At 34.5% G+C, this 24,484-nt stretch overlaps 3 protein-coding genes across 11 annotated transcripts in view; all 3 read left to right on the top strand.

Moving 5' to 3' along the window:
- The first annotated feature begins 2,642 nt into the window (after positions 1-2,642).
- Positions 2,643-24,484, top strand: part of LOC144411707 (sulfotransferase 1B1-like) — a 92,309-nt gene continuing 70,467 nt past the window's right edge. The window contains exons 1-8 of one of the 9 annotated variants that reach the window (XM_078113944.1): positions 2,674-2,811; positions 3,249-3,367; positions 3,684-4,815; positions 8,234-8,395; positions 8,665-8,883; positions 9,285-9,454; positions 9,815-10,052; positions 10,891-11,664. In XM_078113944.1, the coding sequence (XP_077970070.1) occupies positions 8,296-8,395; positions 8,665-8,883; positions 9,285-9,454; positions 9,815-9,871 (546 nt within the window). In that variant the 5' untranslated portion in view covers positions 2,674-2,811; positions 3,249-3,367; positions 3,684-4,815; positions 8,234-8,295 and the 3' untranslated portion in view covers positions 9,872-10,052; positions 10,891-11,664. Of the gene's footprint in view, positions 2,812-3,154; positions 3,368-3,413; positions 3,616-3,683; positions 8,396-8,647; positions 8,884-9,284; positions 9,455-9,814; positions 10,053-10,890; positions 11,665-14,875; positions 15,098-15,269; positions 15,785-24,484 lie in introns of those variants that run through there. The other 8 variants (XM_078113941.1, XM_078113942.1, XM_078113939.1 and 5 more) reach the window with 8 other exon arrangements.
- LOC144424441 (sulfotransferase 1E1-like) lies at positions 10,939-11,241 on the top strand. Its single transcript, XM_078113780.1, has one exon. The coding sequence runs from the start codon at positions 10,939-10,941 to the stop codon at positions 11,239-11,241; it is 303 nt and encodes a 100-aa protein (XP_077969906.1).
- Positions 20,954-22,153, top strand: LOC144424440 (sulfotransferase 1E1-like). The gene is made up of 3 exons (XM_078113779.1): positions 20,954-21,085; positions 21,355-21,573; positions 21,942-22,153. Exons 1-3 carry the CDS (start codon positions 20,986-20,988, stop codon positions 22,151-22,153), a joined length of 531 nt encoding a protein of 176 aa, XP_077969905.1. The 5' UTR covers positions 20,954-20,985.

The raw sequence follows: 24,484 nt of genomic DNA, 5'->3' as shown, positions 1-24,484 counted from the left end.
CATAGTATAGCATTGACGCTTCAGTAATCGTGAGGCAGGGCGAGGCCGTTTTTGAGAAAACCTGTATTAGTATACATTGATTTGAATTATTACTTTTGTGGATGGACAATACATCGTACAAATTGAAAAATCCATCTGCATCAAATGCTTGATCATTATTTCAACGCATTCGAATGCGAAGCCTGGCCTTGCAGTATTCTTGCTCTACTATTCAATCAAGACTTTGCTGTTTAATTATTTCTAATATATACGCTCCATTCAACACTAACAAGTTCAACATCGAGCCATTAACATTTGTCACTTAATCTATGTTTTGCCCATGGTTCATCAACGATGCGTTGAATTGTCAACTCCGTATAAGTATTTTGCATATGGGCGTAACCTAAATTTAGTTAGTGTATACCGCTCTTGAACATCAGTTTGACACACGTTCGTTAGAAATCTTCTGATACTTGCATTAGAATAATTTATTCGCACATATATTCTACTAACTATTATAAAAGTTATTCGCGTGTCATCAATAGAATATATTTCTGTATATATTATTATTATATATGTATATATAATTCGGAACTGCGTATTTTTTCAGATTAATGAAAATTATTTATGTTGCATGGAATTCCCCAAAAAGTGGTACTTTTTCTACGTTATGAATATTTTGCCTAGTTCAGGAATTTGGAAGTTTTAGCAAAATCCTACGAAGGAAATATATATATCATATGGAAGCAGGTTTTTTCAAGTAATGAATTGTCGACAGGTAGAAACCTATTTTATGAACGCAGTTTTTGTTTTTATTTGAATGAATATGAATTTTTAGTTTTCTTTTGGGATTAGATATTTAGTTTTTCTAGAATTATTAGTCAGACAAAGAACATATCTACTTTACTACATACGAAGTTTTAAAGAAAGACTTGAAAGGTGAATGAATTTAGTATTCTGGGACGGAATCTCACTGATAAACAAATATATACAATATTTGAACACCGCACATTCAAGAATATGAGTAAAACAAAAAGTGTACAAATGATTCTCATGCCAAAAATGCAGGAATGAATTTCGATTTGTCCAAATTCACGAATAAGGGAGAAGTTGTTGACTAGAACAGTGCTCTTCAACAGTTCCGCGGAACCCTAGGGTTCCGTGAGTTTATAGGGTTCCTTAGGGGTTCCGCATTGTTGTTTTTTTCATGGAAAAACATTTCTTGTTCCAGCATGTTGATGCGTCAATATAAATATTCCTAGACCACCGTGTCTCATTCAAACTCCAAGTAAGCCAGTTCGTTGAACAGGAGGTTTAGTCACAGTGCAGTTAATAGACAAAACAGAAATATTTTCGGTTGTACAATCACTTTAGTCATTGTTATGAAACTAACAAGAACGCTATTGTTGCACCATAGTTACATGATGTTCAAAGTATGTAGAAATTGCTCTCGAGACTAGTGAGAGTATATACTACAAAGTACAAACTAGATTTGTTGTTCAGCTTTTCGTGTTACGATTATTTCATGTTTTTTTTTTAATTTTGTTAATTTGGGTTCCATAAAAAACAAAAAATTATATCAGGGATTCCACAATAACAAAAAGGTTGAAGAGCACTGGACTAGAAGAATTACTTCACACTTAACAAATATGCAGCTGGTGATGATCTCGATAAAAAGAGAATGAAAAATACCGATATTGATATTCAATTTTGGTAATAGAAATGTATAATTTTCTGCCGTCATTTGAGTTGCTTTTATTAATGATGCAACTAAACATACTGATGTTAAAATTCGAGCAAATATCAAAACATTATAATGAGTGAACGAATAGGTCTTAGGACATATGATAATTTAAAAACCACTTCTCCATTGGTAGTTAATCAAATAGAGGAATTTGTATATATATATTGAAAATTTCGCTAAGACATGTATTAACTGGAACGATCACTAATGAGTCTCAACATTTTTTATAAATATTTGTAGCAAATCGAAGTTGTAAACTGGCACACAGCTCTAGAACCAATAGTCTTTTGTTGGTGATTTTATATGCCTTAGTTAGCGCGCTGATACAGTTACACATGAAATATAAATTTAAAATATCGGGTTCCTTTCCGTTTCGAGCCATGTCAATCTATATGCATCATCTACATTTAATCTTATTCGTATGTCATACACATGGAGATAACGGACGCCGAGCTTTCTTGCAATAAAGAAATGTAAGATAATGTTTGCTTTATCTTATGAACTGATTTCTAAAATATATCTCATATAACTGCCGAACTACATTTAGACGGTTGTGCTACTGTTGAGGACAATCAATTTTAGAAGGCTGTGCCCACCATTGAAGGTCCACTCATGCCCATATACATACTGTGGTTGAAGATGTACGAGATAGTTAGGGGAACTTACACGAAAAGTCGGAATTTTCTGAGTTAAATATTTTGTGATAAATGTGGAAGATTGGACTATTACCGCTAGCATCGCTGTAAATTTGTTAAAATTCTAAAACTTATAGAACTTCAAAATTGCGTGTAACTGTCGCAATCCTTATAACGACTATGCGTACACAGGAATGTCGCCGTACTTCACGTTATATGTAAATCTTTGTGTACTCATGGACACAATCGTCACGACAATTCTTTTTTTTACCTTTTTATTTAGCTCTATAAAATTACGTATATATATAGAGAATTCTGAAATAAAACTGAAAACTTGGATTAGATCATCCAGAATGCAAGTTTTTTTTGTACTATCATTAGCTCTTACTACTGCGTTTTTATACGCAAGAACAAGATGGGAATCAATGCGAATGATTGACAGAGACTCCTTCAGTAAGTAGTAATAATAAGTAGCACATGTAAATCATCAGTCCTATGCCTGCCTTCAATATTCAGTTTATGTTTCACTGAGTGGTATATCCATATAACTCCATTTTTCCATACTGCCTTATGAAGAATCTGCTACGCGGTTCCATCTTTCTATAATATATACTGTTTGCCGGTATTTTTTGCAGTTATCCGAAATGCAATTAGTCTGATTTCACCTAAAATTTACCTCGAACTAAAACAAATATTGCATGTTAGTATCTCCAGAGATTAAACATTTTCACGTTACATGGCTCATCCTAACATTGTATATTTGAAGGATATTTTGACAAGATAATTCAACTTTCAGAAGTGAAGCTGATGATAAAACTCGGAATACCACATTTGCTTCGTGTGACTGGTTTGTCGGAGATGTTGAGGGTACGTTACTTATATCATTTTAGGGCATTCAATGGATGCAAAACATTATTAAGCAACACGGGAATGGCTGAAATACATGCGGAAGCTCTGGAATTCCAGATTAGAGATGATGATGTTTTTATTGCTACTTATCCAAAATCAGGTGAGTGCATTGTAAAAAGAGACGTTCAAGGATACCTTATTTTTATTAATTTTTTATCCCACCTATATATAATATCGAATTATGACATTGAATTTTTACTACTTTTATGAACTGATTTGTATTTTTTATTTCATATCCCTCTATTGCTAAAATTACAAATGCTGCATTGAACACTTTCTATCACTATCACAATCTACAGAAAAGTGCAATTTCACAGTATGTTATGCTATGCAAAACTAGTCTTTCCAGTAAAATATTTTAATTTGTTTTCAAGTCTTACAAAACAAATTTTATTGAACTATATATTTTAACGAAGGTACAACATGGATGCTGTGAATTGTTTGGTTAATTTGCAACAACGCTGATATCAATGTTGCTAAGGACAAGCCACTTTCGAGTCGAATCCTTTTCTTGAAACGGTAGATATGACGGACAACGTGTCTTTGGGAATACAGACGCTTGAAAAATGGCAAAAGAATAAGCAAAGTTTAGTAGCATATCTGTTTGATATCAGCCAGTAGCTAGTTTTCGGAATTGGCTGTCATTACGTTCGTGACAGTTCACGAATTCATTTCCTGATAACATTATCAAGTAAATACTAAAAGGGGCCAGAGATCAAGAAGTAGGCGCTTTGTCCACGTGGTTATATCAACCCGTCCTTTCAGCAATGAGTAATGTGTTTTTGTATTTAAAACCTTTGAAAAGTGAATGTAATGGCGCTTTATGCTCTAACACTGGCATGGGCAAACTACGGCCCGCGGGCCAAATCAGGCCCGTTGAGTAATTCAATTTAGTCCGCATGATGCTGACAAAACCAAACTAAAACCAAATTTTGATGTTTCAAATTTTAAAAAAATAGATCAAAGAATTTTTTGAGATAGCGATTAAATTTGGTTTTTACACAAGGCTTACTGTTTTCTACTTTTGCTTAAATTAGGCCTAAATGAGGACGATGTGGGCCTTTATATCTTGTTTACTCGTTTTGTATATATTTCGCTGTGGTATATATTTCGCTTAACCCTAAACACTGCCGGATTGTTGCTAGACATTATAATGGGTTTTCCCCATTTTATAGCTATAAATCAGATTGCTTGGCTGATTTTCAATGATGCCGATACCGAGGTAAAAACTACTTACGTATTGCCTTCCACGAAATTCCCCAAAAATAGTACTTTTTTTCCATTATAAATATTTTGCCTAGTCCAGGAATGTGGAGGATTTAGCAAAACACTACGCAGGAAATATATTATACTGAAGCGGGTTTTTTCAGGTGATTAATTTTCGACAGGTAGCAACCCATTTTATGAACGCTGTATTTGTTTTTATTTTAATGAATATAATTTTTTCGTTTTCTTTTTTATTTAGATATTTAGTTTTTCTAGAACTATCAGTCAGACAAAGAACGTATTTATTTTACTACATACGAAGCTATGAAAAAGACTTGAAAGGTGAAATAAATTTATTATTCTGGAGAGGAATCTTACTGATAAACAAATAGATACGATATTCAAACACCGCACATTTAGGAAATATGATTGAAAAGAAAAGTACAAATGTCTCTTATGCCAAAAATGCGGGGACGAGTTGTCCAATTTAACGAAAAAGGGAGAAGTTGGTGACTGGAAGAATTACTCCACACTGAACGAAAATGTAGCTTGTGATGAGCTCGACAAAAAGAAAATGAAAATAGCGATTTTGATATTTAATTTTAATTTTGATATAAAAAATGTATAAGTTTCGGCCATCATTTGGGTTGCTTTTATCAATGAGGAAACTAAACGTACTGATGTTAACGTTTAAGCAAAATATTGTAAAGCAGTGGTTCTTAACCTAAGTTAGATCGAACCCTTGGGGTTAGGTGGAGCTGTTCCAGGGGTTCGACGAAGGTCATTTGAAACAGTTTTATATTATGAGACTTTTATATTACTTCGCCTACTAATTATGCAAAAATAACTAGTTCATCGCAGATATTCAAGCTTAAAAGTTCAACGACCGATGAATTTGTTTAGCTGTGTGTACAGCTTCACGCAGATAGAAGTTTTATTGAACCCGTCAATGCTTTTAGATTCTAGTACGTTTCATAGAAAACTCGTATCTCCACAGATGTCGCGCGTTTTGGTGTTTGTTTTTATCTATGGTAGCGCTTTTAGATGTTTTCTGCTTATGGCTTTGAAATATCTCGGGTTGTTGTGACAAACCAAGAATTTTCAAGCTGAATATTTGCGATATGGCGCCGAGTCATATCATATTTCTATTTCAGTAAAATGAAAAACAATTGGCAAACGCTTTTATCCGCATTTCAATGCAGTTTGAAGTTTGAGAAACGAATGACTTGAACTACCGACGTTTTTGAGGCATATTATCATCTTTTGGATTTTCAAAGTTGCTATTTCTTCATCCGTTTTTCGCCCTTTCACTCGCGTTACTTATACAACAAGAGACATTCACTCTCCCTGCGGGCGACACTATTGTGACAAAACAAAGACTATTTCTAGATGGGGTATCGGTATCTAAGGTTACACAATAACGTTCAATTTCTATAACCTTGCACGAGACTAGCTTCCCCTTTATAAAGTTAGGATAGGGCTCTTAATTTCAGTCGTTCAGAACGATGGGGTTCGGCGGAATCTTGCCGAATAGCGCAGGAACTCGGTAGGCTTGGAAAAGTTAAGAACCACTGTTGTAAAGAGTGACGAATAGGCTTTAGACATTTGATATTTTAAAACAACTTCTCCGATGAAAATTAATTAAATATGGGAATTTGTTTATATATTTAAAATTTTACTATAATATGTTTCAAATGAAACGATCGCTAATGAGTCTCAACACATTTTTCATAATTATATATAGCAAATCAAAGTTCTGAGCTGGCACACAACTCTAGAAACAGTTGTATTTTCTTAGTGATTTTATATATGAAACAGCGTGGATAAGTTTAGGATTGCCATGGTTAGAGCATAGATACAGTTGCACATACATTGTATATTTGAAATATCGGGTTATTTTTTGTCTTGAGCTGTGTCGACCTATATATATATATATACATAATTCATATTTGATTTTACTGGGGAAGGGAAGCCGCGGGGAACCAAAGTTGGTTATCTAGCAGCGGCACTCAAAGTTGCATCACTAATGTCACTGAATTGACTAGTATTATGGCTAGCTGAGACATCTAGCGAAGTTGAATGATGTGTTGGGGGTCTATATTGTTATCTGACTTTCTATCGTTTTGGTCGGGAATAAGCCTATATGCTGACAACATAGGAATCATAGAAAACTAAAAATCGAATGCGGATTCTATTAGTCTAGGTTGGCAATGCCTGAGAACCATGTGTTTGCATTTTTTGTTTTGCACTGTTTACCTATTTTTGGCACTATCGTGGCCCGCAAACAATGCAAAAATAATTTTGTGGCTGCCGGAACCGACAACCTTTGACCACCCTGTCATACACACTGGGGTAACGGACGCAGAGCCGAGCACAAAATGCTAATATTTCGTTTCTTGCAATAAATCAATGTAGGACATTGTTTGTTTTGTCTTCTGCGCTGGTATTTCAAATATATCTCATATAACTGCTGAACTACATTTATACGGTTGTATTGCTGTTGATGGCAATTAATTTTAGCAGGCTGCGTCCACAATTGGCGACCCATCCATAGCGTTGTCTATATATATACTGTGGTTGAATATATGTACGAGATAGTTACACGGAAAGTCGGAACATAAACTACTTGTACTACCTGTGTAGGTTATAGATTGCCTGATCCAGTGGTTTCCAACCAGTCAGACACCAAGAGCTGCATCTCGTAGTTAATTACCGCGAAGAGCCTCATTATAACAAGGAACACACATGAACATCAGATACACCTTTATTCAGATCTGCTAGAATGCTAGTTCATTGTAAATGTCATTAAGCAACATGATTATGACGGAAATTTACAAGCCATTTATTGTTATGCATGCTACTTAGTGGGACTTCTGGTGTTTCTTGGATTGAATATTGCTTTTTAAATATGGTTTGTCTGTCGTTTTAGCTAATCAAAGCAGTTCTTTCACATGGGTGTCAGTCAAAACAAGTCAATGCTTCGATTTCATGTGTTTTAGGGGGTAGAAAACACATATTCGCAGACGTATGTTGATCCAAACATTGAAAATATTCTAAACGCAGCTCGTTTGACATTGACCTTATCCATAAGTCAATAGTTCCTTCCCATAAAGCGCATTTCAGTTCGTCTACCCCACAAGGATAGACTCATCTTCAACTCAGTTGCAGTGTCATGTGAGACTAGAGGGAATTTCAAACGATCCGTCTCAGAATTAAATGAGTCGTCGACGACGTAATCTGTGACGGTTTATCTGCAATTCAATTACTTTTCTCTAACGGTAAATTGCGCGTTTGTGGCCTAACTTCGTTTTTGATACGATTACGGCAGCCCTTGTAGTGCAATAAACGTCCCACAACGACGAATTTGATTGGGGCTTAATAATGGACGATTGCGGTGTCAATCGAATGAGGGCGTTCATGTATCTTCGACATAAAAGAACAGTGCACGATAAATGATCGAATTGAGATGAATCGTAGTTTGCATTTTATTTTTTCCTTGATATAACCAAGGCGAAAAGAGATGCATAAAACCGACGCAACAGCCGCATGCGGCTCGCGAACCGCGGGTTGGCCGCTCCAGGCTTAATCCAAAGGCCGTATCTATCTTCGATGCAACACAATAAAAAAAGGTTGAATGCAATCATATTCATCCTGAAATTTCTGAACGACATGGTAAAAGTATTCGCTAAATCGTGGGGGGTTGTCGACATTCAGTAGAACACAATCCTCGCGACAATTCCTTTTTTACCTTTGTATTTAGCTTCATAAAATTACGTAGAGGATTCTGTGATAAAACTGAAAACTTGGATTAAATCATCCAGAATGCATGTTGTTATTGTACTATCAATACCTCTTACTACTGCGTTTTTAAACGCAAGAACAAGATGGAAATCAATCCGAATGACTGACAAATACTCTTTCAGTAAGTAGTTATATAAATAGTACTGTATACCAAAATCTGCTACGAGGTTCCATCTTTTCTATAATATATACTGTTTGCCGGTATCATATGCAGTAATACGAAATGCAATTAATCCAGTTTAACATAAAACAAACTTTTAAATAATCTCACTAAATCAAATATTGCTTAGTAATAATTCCAGAGATCAAACACTTTCACGTTACATTGTTCATCCTTGCGCTAACATTTTATATTCAGATAATATTTTAACAGGATAACTCAACTTTCAGAAGTGAAGCTGATGATTAAACTCGGAATAGCACATTTGCTTCATATGACTGGTTTGTCACAGATATTGAGGGTACGGTACCTATATCCTATAAATTATACGGCATCCAATGGATTTAAAACACTATTAAGCAACACAGGAATGGCTGCTGTGTATGAGGAAGCTCTGAAATTCAGAATTATGGATGATGATGTTTTTATTGCTACTTATCCAAAATTAGGTGAGTGCATTGTAAAAGGTGACATTTATAGATAACTTGTTCCGGGATCACATATCCGAATGATTTTGAAGTCGGATGCCAGTAAAGTTACACTTCCCCGTGACGTTGAAAATAGAATTATGACGTCAAAATTGTAATTAGGCTTTTTATTTTTCTTCTCACCTATATTTATTATCAAATTATTTTTAGTACTTATATGACCTGATTTGTCTTTTTTAGTTCACGTTCCTTTCTCGCAAAAATTACAAATACTCCATTGAACACTTCCTATCACAATCTACAAAAAAGTTCAATTTCACAGTATGCAACGCGAAACCAGTCTTCCCAGTAAAATGTTTTTAATTTGTTTTCAAGTCGTACGAAACTAATAAAAGTTTATTGAACACTTTACTTCAACGAAGGTACAACATGGATGCAGCAAATTGTTTGGTTAATTTGCAACAATGCTGATACCAACGTTGCTGAAGACAAGCCACTTTCGAGTCGAATTCCCTTTCTTGAAGCAGTGGATATGACGGACAACGTGTTATTGGGAATACAAATGCTTGAAAATGGCAAAAGAATAAGCAAAGTTTAGTATATCATATAACTGTTTGATACAATTCAGTAGCTGGTTTTCTGAAGCGACTGTCATAACGTTTGTAAGATGTCACGAATTCTTTTCCTGATCACATTATCAAGTAAATACTAAAAGGGGACAAATACCGAGAAGTAGGCGCTTTGTCCACGTGGTTATATCAATCCTTCATTTCAGCAATGAGTAATGAGTTTGTTTATTTAAAATCTTTGAAAGTGAAACAAATGGCGCTTTGGGCTCTAACATCTCATCTTAAACCGAGTGTCACAACCTTTTTGCATTACATAAATTCCGATTTTTTAGAACCCCAACAATTCAGTAATATTTTTCAGTCAGCATATAATATCTTTGCAGGCTAATAAAGACCCATCTCCCTTACGGACTCCTGCCTGGAGATATTCAATTGGGTAACAAATGCAAGATAATTTATGTCGCCCGGAATGCGGAAGATGTTTGCGTTTCTTTCTACTTCTTTCACATCATGAATATTCTACTACCGCACCTAGGAACCTGGAGTGAATTTTTAAAAAATTATAGCTCTGGAAATATCATGTTTGGAAGCCGGTTTTCTCATGTTCTCACATACTGGGAGGTAGGGACACTTTATGAACATGATGCATGTAAACAGCCTCTTGTCGAATGTGAAATCTGCGCTCATTTTTATATTTAATCATCAGAAGTAATTATATATTAGGATTAGACACGAAAATAGTCGTTTGATAAAATATTGCCTGATAAGTATAGGCTATTAGTTGAGTTTAGTGTTTTAAAGACACCATTAGGCCGTGCAATAAATAAGATAACTACAATAACTTGTCCAACCCATCCATGCTTTATAACACATGTCAACGCAATGTGTTGAATGAAGCTACAATGGTTATTTGAAAAAAATAACTTCATAAGATAGTTAGTCTTGAATTATGTTCTAAAGTTTTGCGCCCATTCAAAGATCTATGGTATTCCGTGACTGTCAAACCCAAATGTTAAAAGCTGTTGTTACTCATTTTGCATTGATTTTCAATTAGGCAAATATACCATGCTCAAATTAACTTCAGCTCTTGTTTTTATTACTTATTGGAAGCACAGAAGAAGCATATGGATCCTTTTGTTAAATTCTTGTTGTTGTTGGAATGATTGCCACAACAAATAGAATAACTGATTGCATAATTATAATAATTAAAGATGGAGATAGTCGATAGGAAGCTATTACTCTTAGTATATTTTCTTTATTAAATTTTTTTTTTTTTGAGTTTCCGAAAACGATATTCAACGCAAATTTTTTCTGTTTTATTTCACTATAGAAAAACACTTATTCTACTACACCTCACCACCCCGCCAACCTTGTCCACCTATCTTTTCAGCAAACTCGATGCTTCAAGGTCTTTGACCTTCTTTTCAATATATTCGAACATTACTCTCTTGTTTTCTAGAAGTTTCAGACAGACAAAATACGCATTTACTTTACTACGTACGAAGCTATGAAGAAGGACATGAAAAAGGAAATAGTTGCTGTAGCCAACTTTCTTGGAAAGAAACTAACAAATGAACAAATAGATATCATATTTAATTTCTGCACATTCGACAGTATGAGCAAGAACAAAAGTACAAATTACTCACATGTTAAAAATTTGGTAATGAATTTTAAAAAGTCAAAGTTCATGAGAAAAGGTGAAGTTGGTGATTGGAAGAATTATTTCACAATAAATGAAAATGCAGCTTTCGATGAATTATACGAAGAAAAAATAAAAGATAGTGGACTTGACATTCCTTTCGAGTTGTGATTTTGAAATTGAATTTTTTGAATACATCAATTGCTGATTTCTCTGTTATAGTGAATATCAGATAAATCGGATTATTCAAATATTACAACTTAGATCAAAATTCTGTTCCGAATTATTTCTATCTTTAATTATATATTCAAACTCATATTATCGTGTATTTCGTAGTTGTCGACTGAATGAAACTTTAATGACGTAATTTCGAATTCGATGCTCGTAGATTGTTGCAAAACGAATCAAAACAAGTACGAAATTAATTCTGTGAGGTAATAAAAACATATGGATTGTTTCAAATATTTGATTTATATGCTAAACTGTATTATCACTATTACTCTTGTGTTATAATTTACAAATCCAACTATGCGATTATGTACTGTCAAATTTACTTATCTAACTTCTGTGTGTGTTGATTTTTTTTTTAAATTCACTGTAAAGAATAAATGTGATTTTGCAGCTGTTGATAATTTATTTGGGTAAGGTAACACAAATTTCTATCTACTTGTGTTAATAGAATTTAGCTACCTGTATTGCTATATCGAAGCTTTAAAAAAAGATTTGAAAGGTGAAATAAATTTATTATTCTGGGAAGAAATCTTACTGATAAACAAATTGATACGATATTTAAACACCGCACATTCAGGAATATAAGTAAAAATAAATGTCCAATTGACTCTCATGCCTAAAATGCAGGGATGAATTTCGAGTTCTCGAAATTCACAAAAAAGGAGGGAAGTTGGTGACTGAAAGAATTACTCCACACTTAACGAAAATGCAGCTTATGATGAGCTCGGCAAAGAGTAAATGAAAAATATCGATATTGATATTCAATTTTGGTACAAGAAATGTTTAATTTTTGGCCATCATTTGGGTTGCTTTTATCAACGATGAAATTTATGTACTGATGTTAAAAAGTTGTAACCTGGCACACAACTCTAAAAACAAATGTTTTTTCCTAGCAATTTTATATATGGCACAGCATGGATAAGCTTAAGATTGCCATTAGCGCATTGATACAGTTGTACACATGAATTGTAGATTCGAAATATCGGATTGTTTAACGTATTGAGCTGTGTCGATCTATATGCATATTCTACATTTAATTTTATTCGTATATCCTACACACTGGAATAACGGACGACGGAGTCGAGAGTCAATATGCTAATATTTGATTTCTTGCAATAAAGAAATGTAGGATATTGTTTATTTTATCTTCTGCGTCGGTACCTCAAATATATCTCATATAACTGCCGAACTACATTTGGACGGTTGTGTTACTGTTGATGGCAATAAATTTTAGCAGGCTGCGTCCAGAATTGGATGCCTATCGATAGCGTTGTCGGTATGCATGCTTTGGTCAAAGATTTTCGAGATAGTTTGAGGGACTTACATCGAAAGTCGGAATATTATTGAGTCAAATTTGTTGTTATTAAGGCGGAAGATTGGACTATTACCACTAGCATCGCTGCAAATTTGTTAAAATTCTAAAACTTGAAGAACTATAAGACTGTGTGTGATTGTCTCAATCCTTATACAGTCTATGCGTACACCTTTATGAAAATCTTCATGTACAACTCATGGTGTTATAATGACGGTGAAATATTGTTCCGGCATGCGATATAGGAGTTTACATTCAGTACCAGTGTAGCGCGTATTACAAATTTTATACAAATATATACAAATTTCTTTTGATGATTGTCGATGTTTAGTCGAACACAGTCGAACTCATTGTCGTCACGACAATTCTTTTTTTAACTTTGTATTTTGCTTTGTAAAATTACGTAGAGATAATTTCGGAATAAATCATCCAGAATGCAAGTTTTAATTATACTATTAATAGCTTTTGCTACTGCGTTTTTATACGCAAGAACAAGATGGAAATCAACGCGACTGGTTGATAGAACCTCTTTCAGTGAGTAGTATATAATAAGTACTATATGTAAACCCTCAGTCGTATTGGTGTCTTTAATTATAACTCCATTCTTTCATACCTTATGGAGAATCTTACCAAAATCTGCTACGAGGTTTCATCTTTTCTATATTCTATTCTGCTTTCCGGTATTTTATGCAGAATACGACATGCAATTAGTCCAAGTTTACCTAAAAAAAATTTAAATAATCTAACTAAAACAAATATTGCCTGGTAATATTTTCATAGATTAAACATTTTTCACGTTACATTGTTCATTCTTGCGCCTACATTTTATATTCGGAGAATATTGAGACAAGATAATTTAACTTTCAGAAGTGAAGCTGATGATGAAACATGGAATAACACATTTGCTCCATGTGACTGGTTTGTCGGAGATGTTGAGGGTACGTTACTTATATCATTTTATGACATCCAATGGATATAAAACACTATTGGGCAACAAAGAAATGGCTGCTGTGTATGAGGAAGCTCTGAAATTCAAAATTAGAGATGACGATGTTTTTATTGCTACTTATCCAAAATCAGGTGAGTGCATTGTAAAAGATGACATTCATGGATACGTGACATTCAACGATAACTTATTTCTCGATCACATCTCCGACTAATTTAAAGTCGTATGGCAATAAAGTTACACATCCCGTGACGTTGAAAACAAAATTATGAAGTCAAAATTGTAATTCGGCTTTTCATTTTCATTTGTTTTTCCTTCTCACCTCTATTGAATATCAAATTATGGCATTGATTTTATATTACTTATATGACATCTTGTTTCTCATTTAGTTGATTCATCAATATTATCTTATACAATCTACAGAAAAGTGCAATTTCACAGTATGCAATGCTATGCAAAACTAGTCTTCTCAGTAAAATGTTTTTGATTTGTTCAAGTCGTACTAAACTTATAGAAGTTTATTGAATCATATACTTTAACGAAGGTACAACATGGATGCAGCAAATTGTTTGGTTAATATGCAACAACGCTGATACCAACGTTGATAAGGACAAGCCACTTTCGAGTCGAATTCCTTTTCTTGAAACAGTAGATATGACCGACAAGGTGTTATTGGGAATACAAACGCTGGAAAAATGGCAAAAGAATAAGCAAAGGTTAGTATCATATCTGTTTAAGTAAATACTAAAAGGAGCCAGAGATCGAAAAGTAGGCGCTTTATCCACCTGGTTATATCAACCCGTCCTTTCAGCAATGAGTAATATGTTTTTGTATTTAAAACCTTTGAAAAGTGAATGTAATGGCGCTTTATGCTCTAACACTGACATGGGCAAACTACGGCCCGCGGGCCAAATCAGGACCGTTGAGTAATTCAATTTAGTCCGCATGATGCTGACAAAACCAAACTAAAACCAAATTTCGATGTTTCAGATTTAAAAAAAATAGATCAAAGAATTTTTTGAGATAGCGATTAAATTTGGTTTTTGCTCAAGGCTTACTGTTTTCTACTTTTGCTTTCGTACCACCATAAATATTGTTCGCAAAATATAACTTTTTACGTTACACTTACATGGCCCGTCAGTCTAGGTGGGCAAAATTTGCGGCCATTGGTTCAAAAACATTGCCCGTAACATCTAATCTAAAACCGAGTGTAATAACCTTTTTGCAAAAATAAATTCCGAATTTTTAAAACCCCAACAAGTCAGTAATATCATTCAGTTCGCATATAAAATCTTTGCAGGCTAATGAAGACTCATCTCCCTTACGGACTACTGCCTCAAGATATTCAATCGGGTAACAAATGCAAGATAATTTATGTAGCCCGGAATGCAAAAGATGTTTGCGTTTCTTTTTACTTCTTTCACGTCATGAATATGCTACTACCGCACCCAGGAACCTGGAGTGAATTTTTGAAAAATTATAGCTCTGGAAATATCATGTTTGGAAGCTGGTTTCCTCATGTTCTCAAATACTGGGAGGTAAGAAAACTATATGAACAATTTTTTTATTTTTTCATTATAGAAAAACACTTATTCTACTACACCTCACCACCCCGTCAACCTTGTCCATCAATCTTTTTAGCAAATTCGAGGCTTCAAGATCTTTGACCTTTTTGTCAATATATTCGAACATTACTCTCTTGTTTTCTAGAAGTTTCAGACAGACAAAGAACGCATTTACTTTACCACGTACGAAGCTATGAAGAAGGACATGAAAAAGGAAATAGTTGCTGTAGCCAACTTTCTTGGAAAGAAACTAACAAATGAACAAATAGATATCATATTCAATCTTTGCACATTCTACAGTATGAGCAAAGACAAAAGTACAAATTACTCACATGGTAAAAATTTGGGAATGAATTTTAAAAAGTCAAAGTTCATGAGAAAAGGCGAAGTTGGTGATTGGAAGAACTATTTCACAATAAATGAAAATGCAGCTTTTGATGAATTATACGAAGAAAAAATAAAAGATAGTGGACTTGACATTCCTTTCGAATTGTGATTTTAAAATTAAATTTGAATTTTTTAACAGATTAAATACATCAATTGCTGATTTCTTTATCATACTAAATATCAGATATAATGGATCATTCAAATATTAAAACATAAAACAAGATTTGGTTTCAAATTATTAATTTATATATCTATATAAGATTCAAACTTATATTATCTGATATTTCAAAATTTTCGAAACTTTAATGACATACTTTTGCATTTGATATATATAGATTGTTTCAAATATTTGATTTATATGCTATTCTGCGTTATCACTATTACTCTTTTGTAATCATTTACAAATCCAACCATGCGAATATGTACTGTCAAATTAAATTAGCGAACTTCTGTGTAGGTTGGAATGTTTTTTTTTTGTATTCACTGTAAAGAATAAATGTGATTTTGCAGTTGTTGGTAATTGATTTGGGTGAGGTAGCATAAATTTCTATCTTCTTGCGTTAATGAAATTTAGCCACTTGCATTTTCCGTTTAGTGTGAGTGTGTGTTACATCAGGTACCAGATTCTTTATGACACTCCATTTATTAAGTTACTGTACACAAATATTTTTCTCTTCGCTTCTCGCCTCATTCAACGTGTTACACCTGACTTTTGCAACATTTCTTGCATCTTTTCGCATCGCAAAACTCAGTCCTCTGAATCATACCGTAGAGCAGGGGTCGGCAACCTACACCGGATCCGGCCCGCGGAGCAATATAATCCGTCCGCGAAGCTTCACTGAATTATAGTAACAAAACAGCTGTTTATATTATAATTATATTCTTTACGTAACAAAATGAATCATGAATAAGAATCTATCGTTTAGACAAAATATATATAGTTCAGCATTGACGCGTGAGTTGACGGCGAGGCCGTTTTTGAGAAGACCTTATTAATATATTTTGATTTGAACTATTACTTTTGTGAGTGGGCAATACATCGTACAAATTGAACAATCCATCTGCATCAAACGCTTGATCATTATTTCACCGCATTTGAATGCAAAGCCTGGCCTTGCAGTATTCTTGCTCTACTATTCAAGCAAGACTTTGCCGTTTAATTATTTCTACTATTTACGCTCCATTCAACAGTAACAAGTTCAACATCGAGCTATTAGAATTTGTTACATTATCTACGAGTTGCCAATGATGCGTTGAATTGTCAATTCCATATAAGTATTTTGCATAAGGGCGTAACTTAGAATTAAATAGTGTCTACCGCTCTTGGACATCAGTTTGATACAGGCAAGTAAAAAAACTTTTAATACCTGGATTAGAATGAAATAGGCGCACTTATTTTATATTAACTAATATGAAAGTTATTCTTTTGACAGCAATAGAATATATTTCTCCGTACTTGACTTAAATTGCGAAATAAAATATTCTGTGGATATTGAAAATCGGTGCATGTGTATAATCAAATGTAGTTCTCTCCAAAAAAGTAGTGAATTGCTAGAGTTAGGCCTAAATGAGGACGATGTAAGTCTTTATATCTTGTTTACTCGTTTTGTATATATATACTTCGCTGTGGTATATATTTCGCTTACCCCTAAACACTGCCGGATTGTTGCTAGACACTATAATGGGTTTTCCCCATTTTATAGCTATAAATCAGATTGCTTGACTGATTTTCAATGATGCCGATACCGAGGTAAAAACTACTTACGTATCGCCTTCCACAAAATTCCCCAAAACTAGTACTTTTTTCCCATTATGAATATTTTGCCTTGTCCAGGAATGTGATTTAGTTTTTCTAGAACTATCAGTCAGACAAAGAACGTATCAACTTTACAGATGTCGCGCGTTTTGGTGTTTGTTTTTATCTATGGTAGCGCTTTTAGATGCTTACTGCTTATGGCTTTGAATTATCTCGGGTAGTTATGACAAACCATGAATTTTTAACCTGAATATTTGTGATATGGCGCCGAGTCATATCATATTTCTATTTCAGTATAACGAAAAGCAATTGGCAAACGCTTTTATCCGCATTTCAATGTAGTTTGAAGTTTGAGAAACGAATGACTTGAACTACCGACGTTTTTGAGGCATAATATCATCTTTTGGATTTTCAAAGTTGCTATTTCTTCATCCGTTTTTCGCCCTTTCACTGGCGTTACTTATACAACAAAAGACATTCACTCTCCCTGCCGGCGACATTATTGTGACAAAACAAAGACTATTTCTACATGGGGTATCGGTATCTAAGGTTACACAATAACGTTCAATTTCTATAACCTTGCACGAAATTAGCTTCCCCAATATAAATTTAGGATAGGGCTCCTAATTTCAGCCGTTCAGAACGATGGGGTTCGGCGGAATCTTGCCGAATAGCGCAGGAACTCGGTAGGCATGGAAATGTTAAGAACCACTGTTGTAAAGAGTGACGAATAGGCTTTAGACATTTGATATTTTAAAACAACTTCTCCGATGAAAGTTAATTAAATATGGGAATTTGTTTATATATTTAAAATTCTACTATCACATGTTTCAAATGAAACGATCACTAATGAGTCTCAACATTTTTCATAATTATTTGTAGCAAATCAAAGTTCTAAGCTGGCACACAACTCTTGAAACAGTTGTCTTTGCTCAGAGATTTTATGAAACGGCGCGGATAAGTTTAGGATTGCCATGGTTAGAGCATAGATACAGTTGCACATACAGTGTAGATTTGAAATCTCGCGTCCTTACTCGTCTTGAGCTGTGTCGATCTATATGCATAATCCACATTTAATTTTATTGGTATGTCACACACCAGGGTGGTCCAAACCCAGGCCCGTGGGCCACATGTGGCCCGCAGCTTCATTTTCTGTGGCCCGCGTCGCATTCGGAGAGCAATCATATTGCAATCCGTGTTGTTTCGTCGTCATAAAATTAATTGAAAATAATCCTTTGACATGTTGTTAGTAGTCATAGTCAAGTCAGGTTTATTTTTTCTAACCAGTAAAATATTAAACGGTGCAAAAATTAGCAAAAATTAAAGAACATAATTTTACTGGGGAAGGGAAGGCGCGGGGAACCAAAGTTGGTTATCTAGCAGCGGCACCCAAAGTTACATCACTAATGTCACTGAATTGACTAGTATTATGGCTAGCTGAGACAACTAGCAAAGTTGAATGATGTGTTGGGAGTCTATATTGTTATCTGACTTTTTATCGTTTTAGTCGGGAATAAGCCTATATGCTAACAACATAGGAATCATAGATAACTAAAAATCGAATGCGGATTCTATTAGCCTAGGATGGCAATGCCTGAGAAGTATGTGTTCGCAGTTTTTTTCGCACTGTTTACCTATTCTTCAAACAATGCAAAAATGATTTTGTGGCTCCCGAAACCGACAACCTTGGACCACCCTGTCATACACACTGGGGCAGTGGCTCCCAACCAGGGTGCCGCGGCACATTAAGGTGCCGCAGAAAGATTTTGGTGTGCCGCGAAGAGATTTCATTTTTGAATTAATTTCAAGTGATTCCAATCCCTTGAATTCTACAGGAATTATCCCATGGCTCTTGCTAACAAACAGAAAAGACAAAATTGAGGAGTCATATTTCAGGTATTTGGGTATTGTTTTAATTCTAAGTTTTGCTTTGTAAATGTCAACCAAGGTAACAAAATATTGTGCGAAATTATCCCCAAGATTGACCAAGAAATTATTATGTGACTAGTAGACTATTTAAACTCAAATAACATTTAGGATTCACGCAATAACTTTGCAGGGTTTTTATTCACCATTTAATTCGAAAATAAAACAGACATAATAGGAAAGTAAAATCATAAGGAGGTCAACTATCGTCTTTATAAATTTTCGCATTTCGACGTCAGAAATGATAATATTGTTAGCTTAAAATTGGGACAGTTCATTTACAATCGGTGGGGAGAAAGATCAAAACCGACGTAAAAGATGAAAATCAGAATAAAATCCCGAATTCACTCTTTAACAGCCGTCTTTAACATATGTCGCCCATGTGAACGCATAGTTCTCCCAGGGATATAAAACCAAACGTTGCGTAAGAAATAGTCCTTGTAAAAAAAGAGAGGACGGGCGGAAATAGATCACCAACATTAAAATGCCTGGATGCCCATTGAATGTGTTTTAAAAATATCCTATATTCGACAATTCGTTAAAAATATTCGTATTATTCGGTTCAATAAAAATATTTTATTTTGCCCATTCTTGCAATCTGTAATCATGCCAGTAATCAGACAAAACGCGTGGGAGCACAAGCACTGATGCAATGAAACTTAATAATAAAACCCTCATTAAATTTAGTAAATTCATGAAACTTCATGAAAGCGTAGTGGAATTGACGATTATTTCATATCTTGAACACAGACACGGTTATTTTTCGGATAGTTCCTGCGGTCTGAAAAGTCGACATAGTAAATGCTACAATTTTGGCCATCAAATCATGCTCGGGCCCTGCACGAAATTCATAACGTGAAAAGATTAGGATGAATTAGGTTGTGCAAAAGTGAGAATACCTGTGATAATAATAGGGCTACACCCAACGGAAGGGCGAGAAAAACTAAAGCGTATTCGCGTCACGTATTACCCGTGCGGACGCGAATCTTTTACAATAATGTGAGGTGCTCCGAAAGTGGGTCTCGTGTACATTATTGTAAACAAAACAGTTATAATATCGGTAACTATTAACCATCCATTTTAAATACAGGATATGTTATATTAACAAGAATAGATTTTTCTTCATCTGATCTTCTATGTTTTTTATTATTTTACAGCTAAATAGCTCAATAGTGTGCCGCGACATAAAAAAAAGTTGGGAACTACTGCACTTTTGCAATAAATCAATATAGGAAATTGTTTGTTTTTTCTTCTGCGCTGGTATTTTAATTATATCTCATATAACTGCTGAACTACATATATACGGTTGTATTGCCGTTGATGGCAATCAATTTTAGCAGGCTGCGTACACAATTAGCGGCTCATCCATGGCGTTGTCTATATATATACTGTGGTTAAATATGTACAAGATAATTAGGGTGTTTGATCGAATTGAGATGAATCGTAGTTTGCATTTTATTTTTTCCTTAATATAACCAAGAGGAAATGAGACGCATAAAACCGACGCAACAGCCTCATGCGGCTCGCGAGCTGCGGGTTGGCCACTCCAGGATTAATCCAAAGGCCGTAATTATCTTCGATGCAACACAATACAAAAAATTGAATGCATTCATATTCATCCTAACATTCCTGAACGACATGGTAAAAGTATTCGCTAAATCGTAGTGTGGTTGTCGACGTTCAGTACAACACAATCCTCGCGACAATTTCTTTTTTACCTTTGTAAATAGCTTCATAAAATTACGTAGAGAACTCTGTGATAAAACTGAAAACTTGGATTAGATCATCAAGAATGCAAGTTTTTATTGTACTATCATTAGCTCTTACTACTGCGTTTTTATACGCAAGAACAAGATGGAAATCAATGCGAATGATTGACAGATACTCTTTCAGTAAGTAGTTATATAAATAGTACTGTATACCAAAATCTGCTACGAGGTTCCATCTTTTCTATAATATATACTGTTTGCCGGTATCATTTGCAGTAATACGAAATGCAATTAGTCCAGTTTTAACTAAATTAAACTTTTAAATAATCTAACTAAAACAAATATTGCTTAGTAATATTTCCAGAGATTAAACATTTTCACGTTACATTGTTCATCCTTGCGCTAACATTTTATATTCGGAGAATATTTTAACAGGATAACTCAACTTTCAGAAGTGAAGCTGATGATTAAACTCGGAATAGCACATTTGCTTCATATGACTGGTTTGTCACAGATATTGAGGGTACGGTACCTATATCCTATAAATTATACGGCATCCAATGGATTTAAAACACTATTAAGCAACACAGGAATGGCTGCTGTGTATGAGGAAGCTCTGAAATTCAAAATTAGGGATGATGATGTTTTTATTGCTACTTATCCAAAATCAGGTGAGTGCATTGTAAAAGGTGACATTTATAGATAACTTGTTTCTGAATCACATATCCGAATAAATTTTTGAAGTCGGATGCCAGTAAAGTTACACTTCCCTGTGACGTTGAAAACAGAATTATAACGTCAAAATTGTAATTAGGCTTTTTTTTTCTCCTCACCTATATTTATTATCAAATTATTTTTAGTACTTATATGACCTGATTTGTCTTTTTTAGTTCACGTTTCACAGTATGCAACGCAAAACCAGTCTTCCCAGTAAAATATTTTTAATTTGTTTTCAAGTCTTCCCAGTAAAATGTTTTTAATTTGTTTTCAAGTCGTACGAAACTAATAAAAGTTTATTGAACACTTTACTTTAACGAAGGTACAACATGGATGCAGCAAATTGTTTGGTTAATTTGCAACAATGCTGATACCAACGTTGCTGAAGACAAGCCACTTTCGAGTCGAATTCCCTTTCTTGAAGCAGTGGATATGACGGACAACGTGTTATTGGGAATACAAACGCTTGAAAAATGGCAAAAGAATAAGCAAAGTTCAGTATATCATAACTGTTTGATACAATTCAGTAGCTAGTTTTCGGAAGCGACTGTCATAACGTTTGTAAGACTTCACGAATTCTTTTCCTGATCACACTATCAAGTAAATACTAAAAGGGGCCAAATACAGAGAAGTAGGCGCTTTGTCCACGTGGTTATATCAACCCTTCATTTCAGCAATGAGTAATGAGTTTGTTTATTTAAAATCTTCGAAAGTGAAACAAATGGCGCTTTGGGCTCTAACATCTCATCTTAAACCGAGTGTTACAACCTTTTTGCATTACATAAATTTCATAAATAGATTATTTTTTAGAACCCCAACAATTCAGTAATATTTTTCAGTCAGCATATACTATCTTTGCAGGCTAATAAAGACTCATCTCCCTTACGGACTCCTGCCTGAAGATATTCAATCGGGTAACAAATGCAAGATAATTTATGTCGCCCGGAATGCGAATGATGTTTGCGTTTCTTTCTACTTCTTTCACGTCATGAATATGCTACTACCGCACCCAGGAACCTGGAGTGAATTTTTAAAAAATTATAGCCTTGGAAATATCATGTTTGGAAGCTGGTTTCCTGATGTTCTCACATACTGGGAGGTAGGGACACTTTGTGAACATGATGCATGTAAACAGCCTCTTGGCGAATGTGAAATCTGCGCTCATTTTCATATTTAATCATCAGAAGTAATTATATATTTGGATTAGACACGAAAATAGTCGTTTGATGAAATATTGCCTGATAAGTATAGGCTATTAGTTGAGTTTAGTGTTTTAAAGACACCATTAGGCCGTGCAATAAATAAGATAACTACAATAACTTGTCCAACCCATCCATGCTTTATAACACATGTCAACGCAATGTGTTGAATGAAGCTACAATGGTTATTTGAAATAAATAACTTCATAAGATAGTTAGTCTTGAATTAGGCATATACAAAATTTTGATTTAAATTGTCTGGCGCAAAAGACTCAAATTGTTTAAAGCGCCATATATTACCATACCACACACATGTTCTAAAGTTTTGCGCCCATTCAAAGATCTATGGTATTCCGTGACTGTCAAACCCAAATGTTAAAAGCTGTTGTTACTCATTTTGCATTGATTTTCAATTAGGCAAATATACCATGCTCAAATTAACTTCTGCTCTTGTTTTTATTACTTATTGGAAGCACAGAAGAAGCATATGGATCCTTTTGTTAAATTTTTTTCAGTTCTGGAAAACCCTATTTTACGCAAATTTTTTCTGTTTTATTTCATTATAGAAAAACACTTATTCTACTACACCTCACCACCCCGCCAATCTTGTCCACCAATCTTTTCAGCAAACTCGATGCTTCAAGGTCTTTGACCTTCTTTTCAGGAAGGTTGGGAACGTCTGCCTCAGTATATAATATACAATTTTGAGTTCGTCAAAGAAAATTTAATGGTATAAGGCTATTTAAATAAATATTAATAGACAAAAGGTGGTGAAATTTTGATAAGCTTCAATGTTCCCCTTATCCCTGGTTATTCATCTGAACAAAAGTAGACCCGTGCATTGGATAAATGTGTCAAACATAGTACAAAAGATTTGCGGCACTTTGCACGCTGAAGTCATAAGACACCATACTGGGTTATTTCATTTTATAGCTCCGATCGTATAACGAATGCAATCGGTGATGTAAAAAAACTGATAGGTTACACCGGCGAATGTATGCAACTCAGTCTAATGTCATGATTTTATAGCTGTGAGTGTAATTTCCAACAGTCAATTCCTAGTTGAATGGGTGTTCCCAAAGTATGTGTACCAATATGGCGCACAACCTGAACATAGTATGTATACCAGGTTAGGGTTCAGGTTGTGCGTCATCTTGGTACACACACTTCCGGAGCGCCGTAAAATGTACATAGTGCTCAAACGTGACTCGATTTCACACGAGTGCTTTATCATCTCGAATAAACAACAAAGCGATCATCGCCTTGTCCTTACCATTGTCATTGGTCGTTTTAACAGTATTACAAACTTTTTCCTAATTAACAGTTGGGGTTACGTGAAACTAACTACCTTTCCTTGATCTATGCCTTTGCGCAGATGGATCCGTATGCGTATAACGCAAGGATGCTATAGCAAGAAGCCATTTGCTAACACTTTAGTTTGTGGCTCGGTTAGCGAGATATTGGACAGATTGTACAAGGTTGTGGTAACCGTCGCAATTTCCTCTTTGTTGCGTCGTTTCTGCTTTCTATTAAATCTTTTATTTGTTTTTGGTTTGGTTTTAGTCTCGTTGGGATGGGCTGATTCGTTGGTATTGATTTTTATTGAAGCTATTGCTTTTTTTCCTAATTACTGATAATTTGATTATAATATCAATACAGTGTTTAT

The sequence above is a fragment of the Styela clava genome, chromosome 6 (assembly GCF_964204865.1).
Source record: "Styela clava chromosome 6, kaStyClav1.hap1.2, whole genome shotgun sequence".
Taxonomy (NCBI): Eukaryota; Metazoa; Chordata; class Ascidiacea; order Stolidobranchia; family Styelidae; genus Styela; species Styela clava.
The sequence above is the reverse complement of the archived record's forward strand: the minus strand, read 5'-3'. Positions and strand labels throughout refer to the sequence as shown.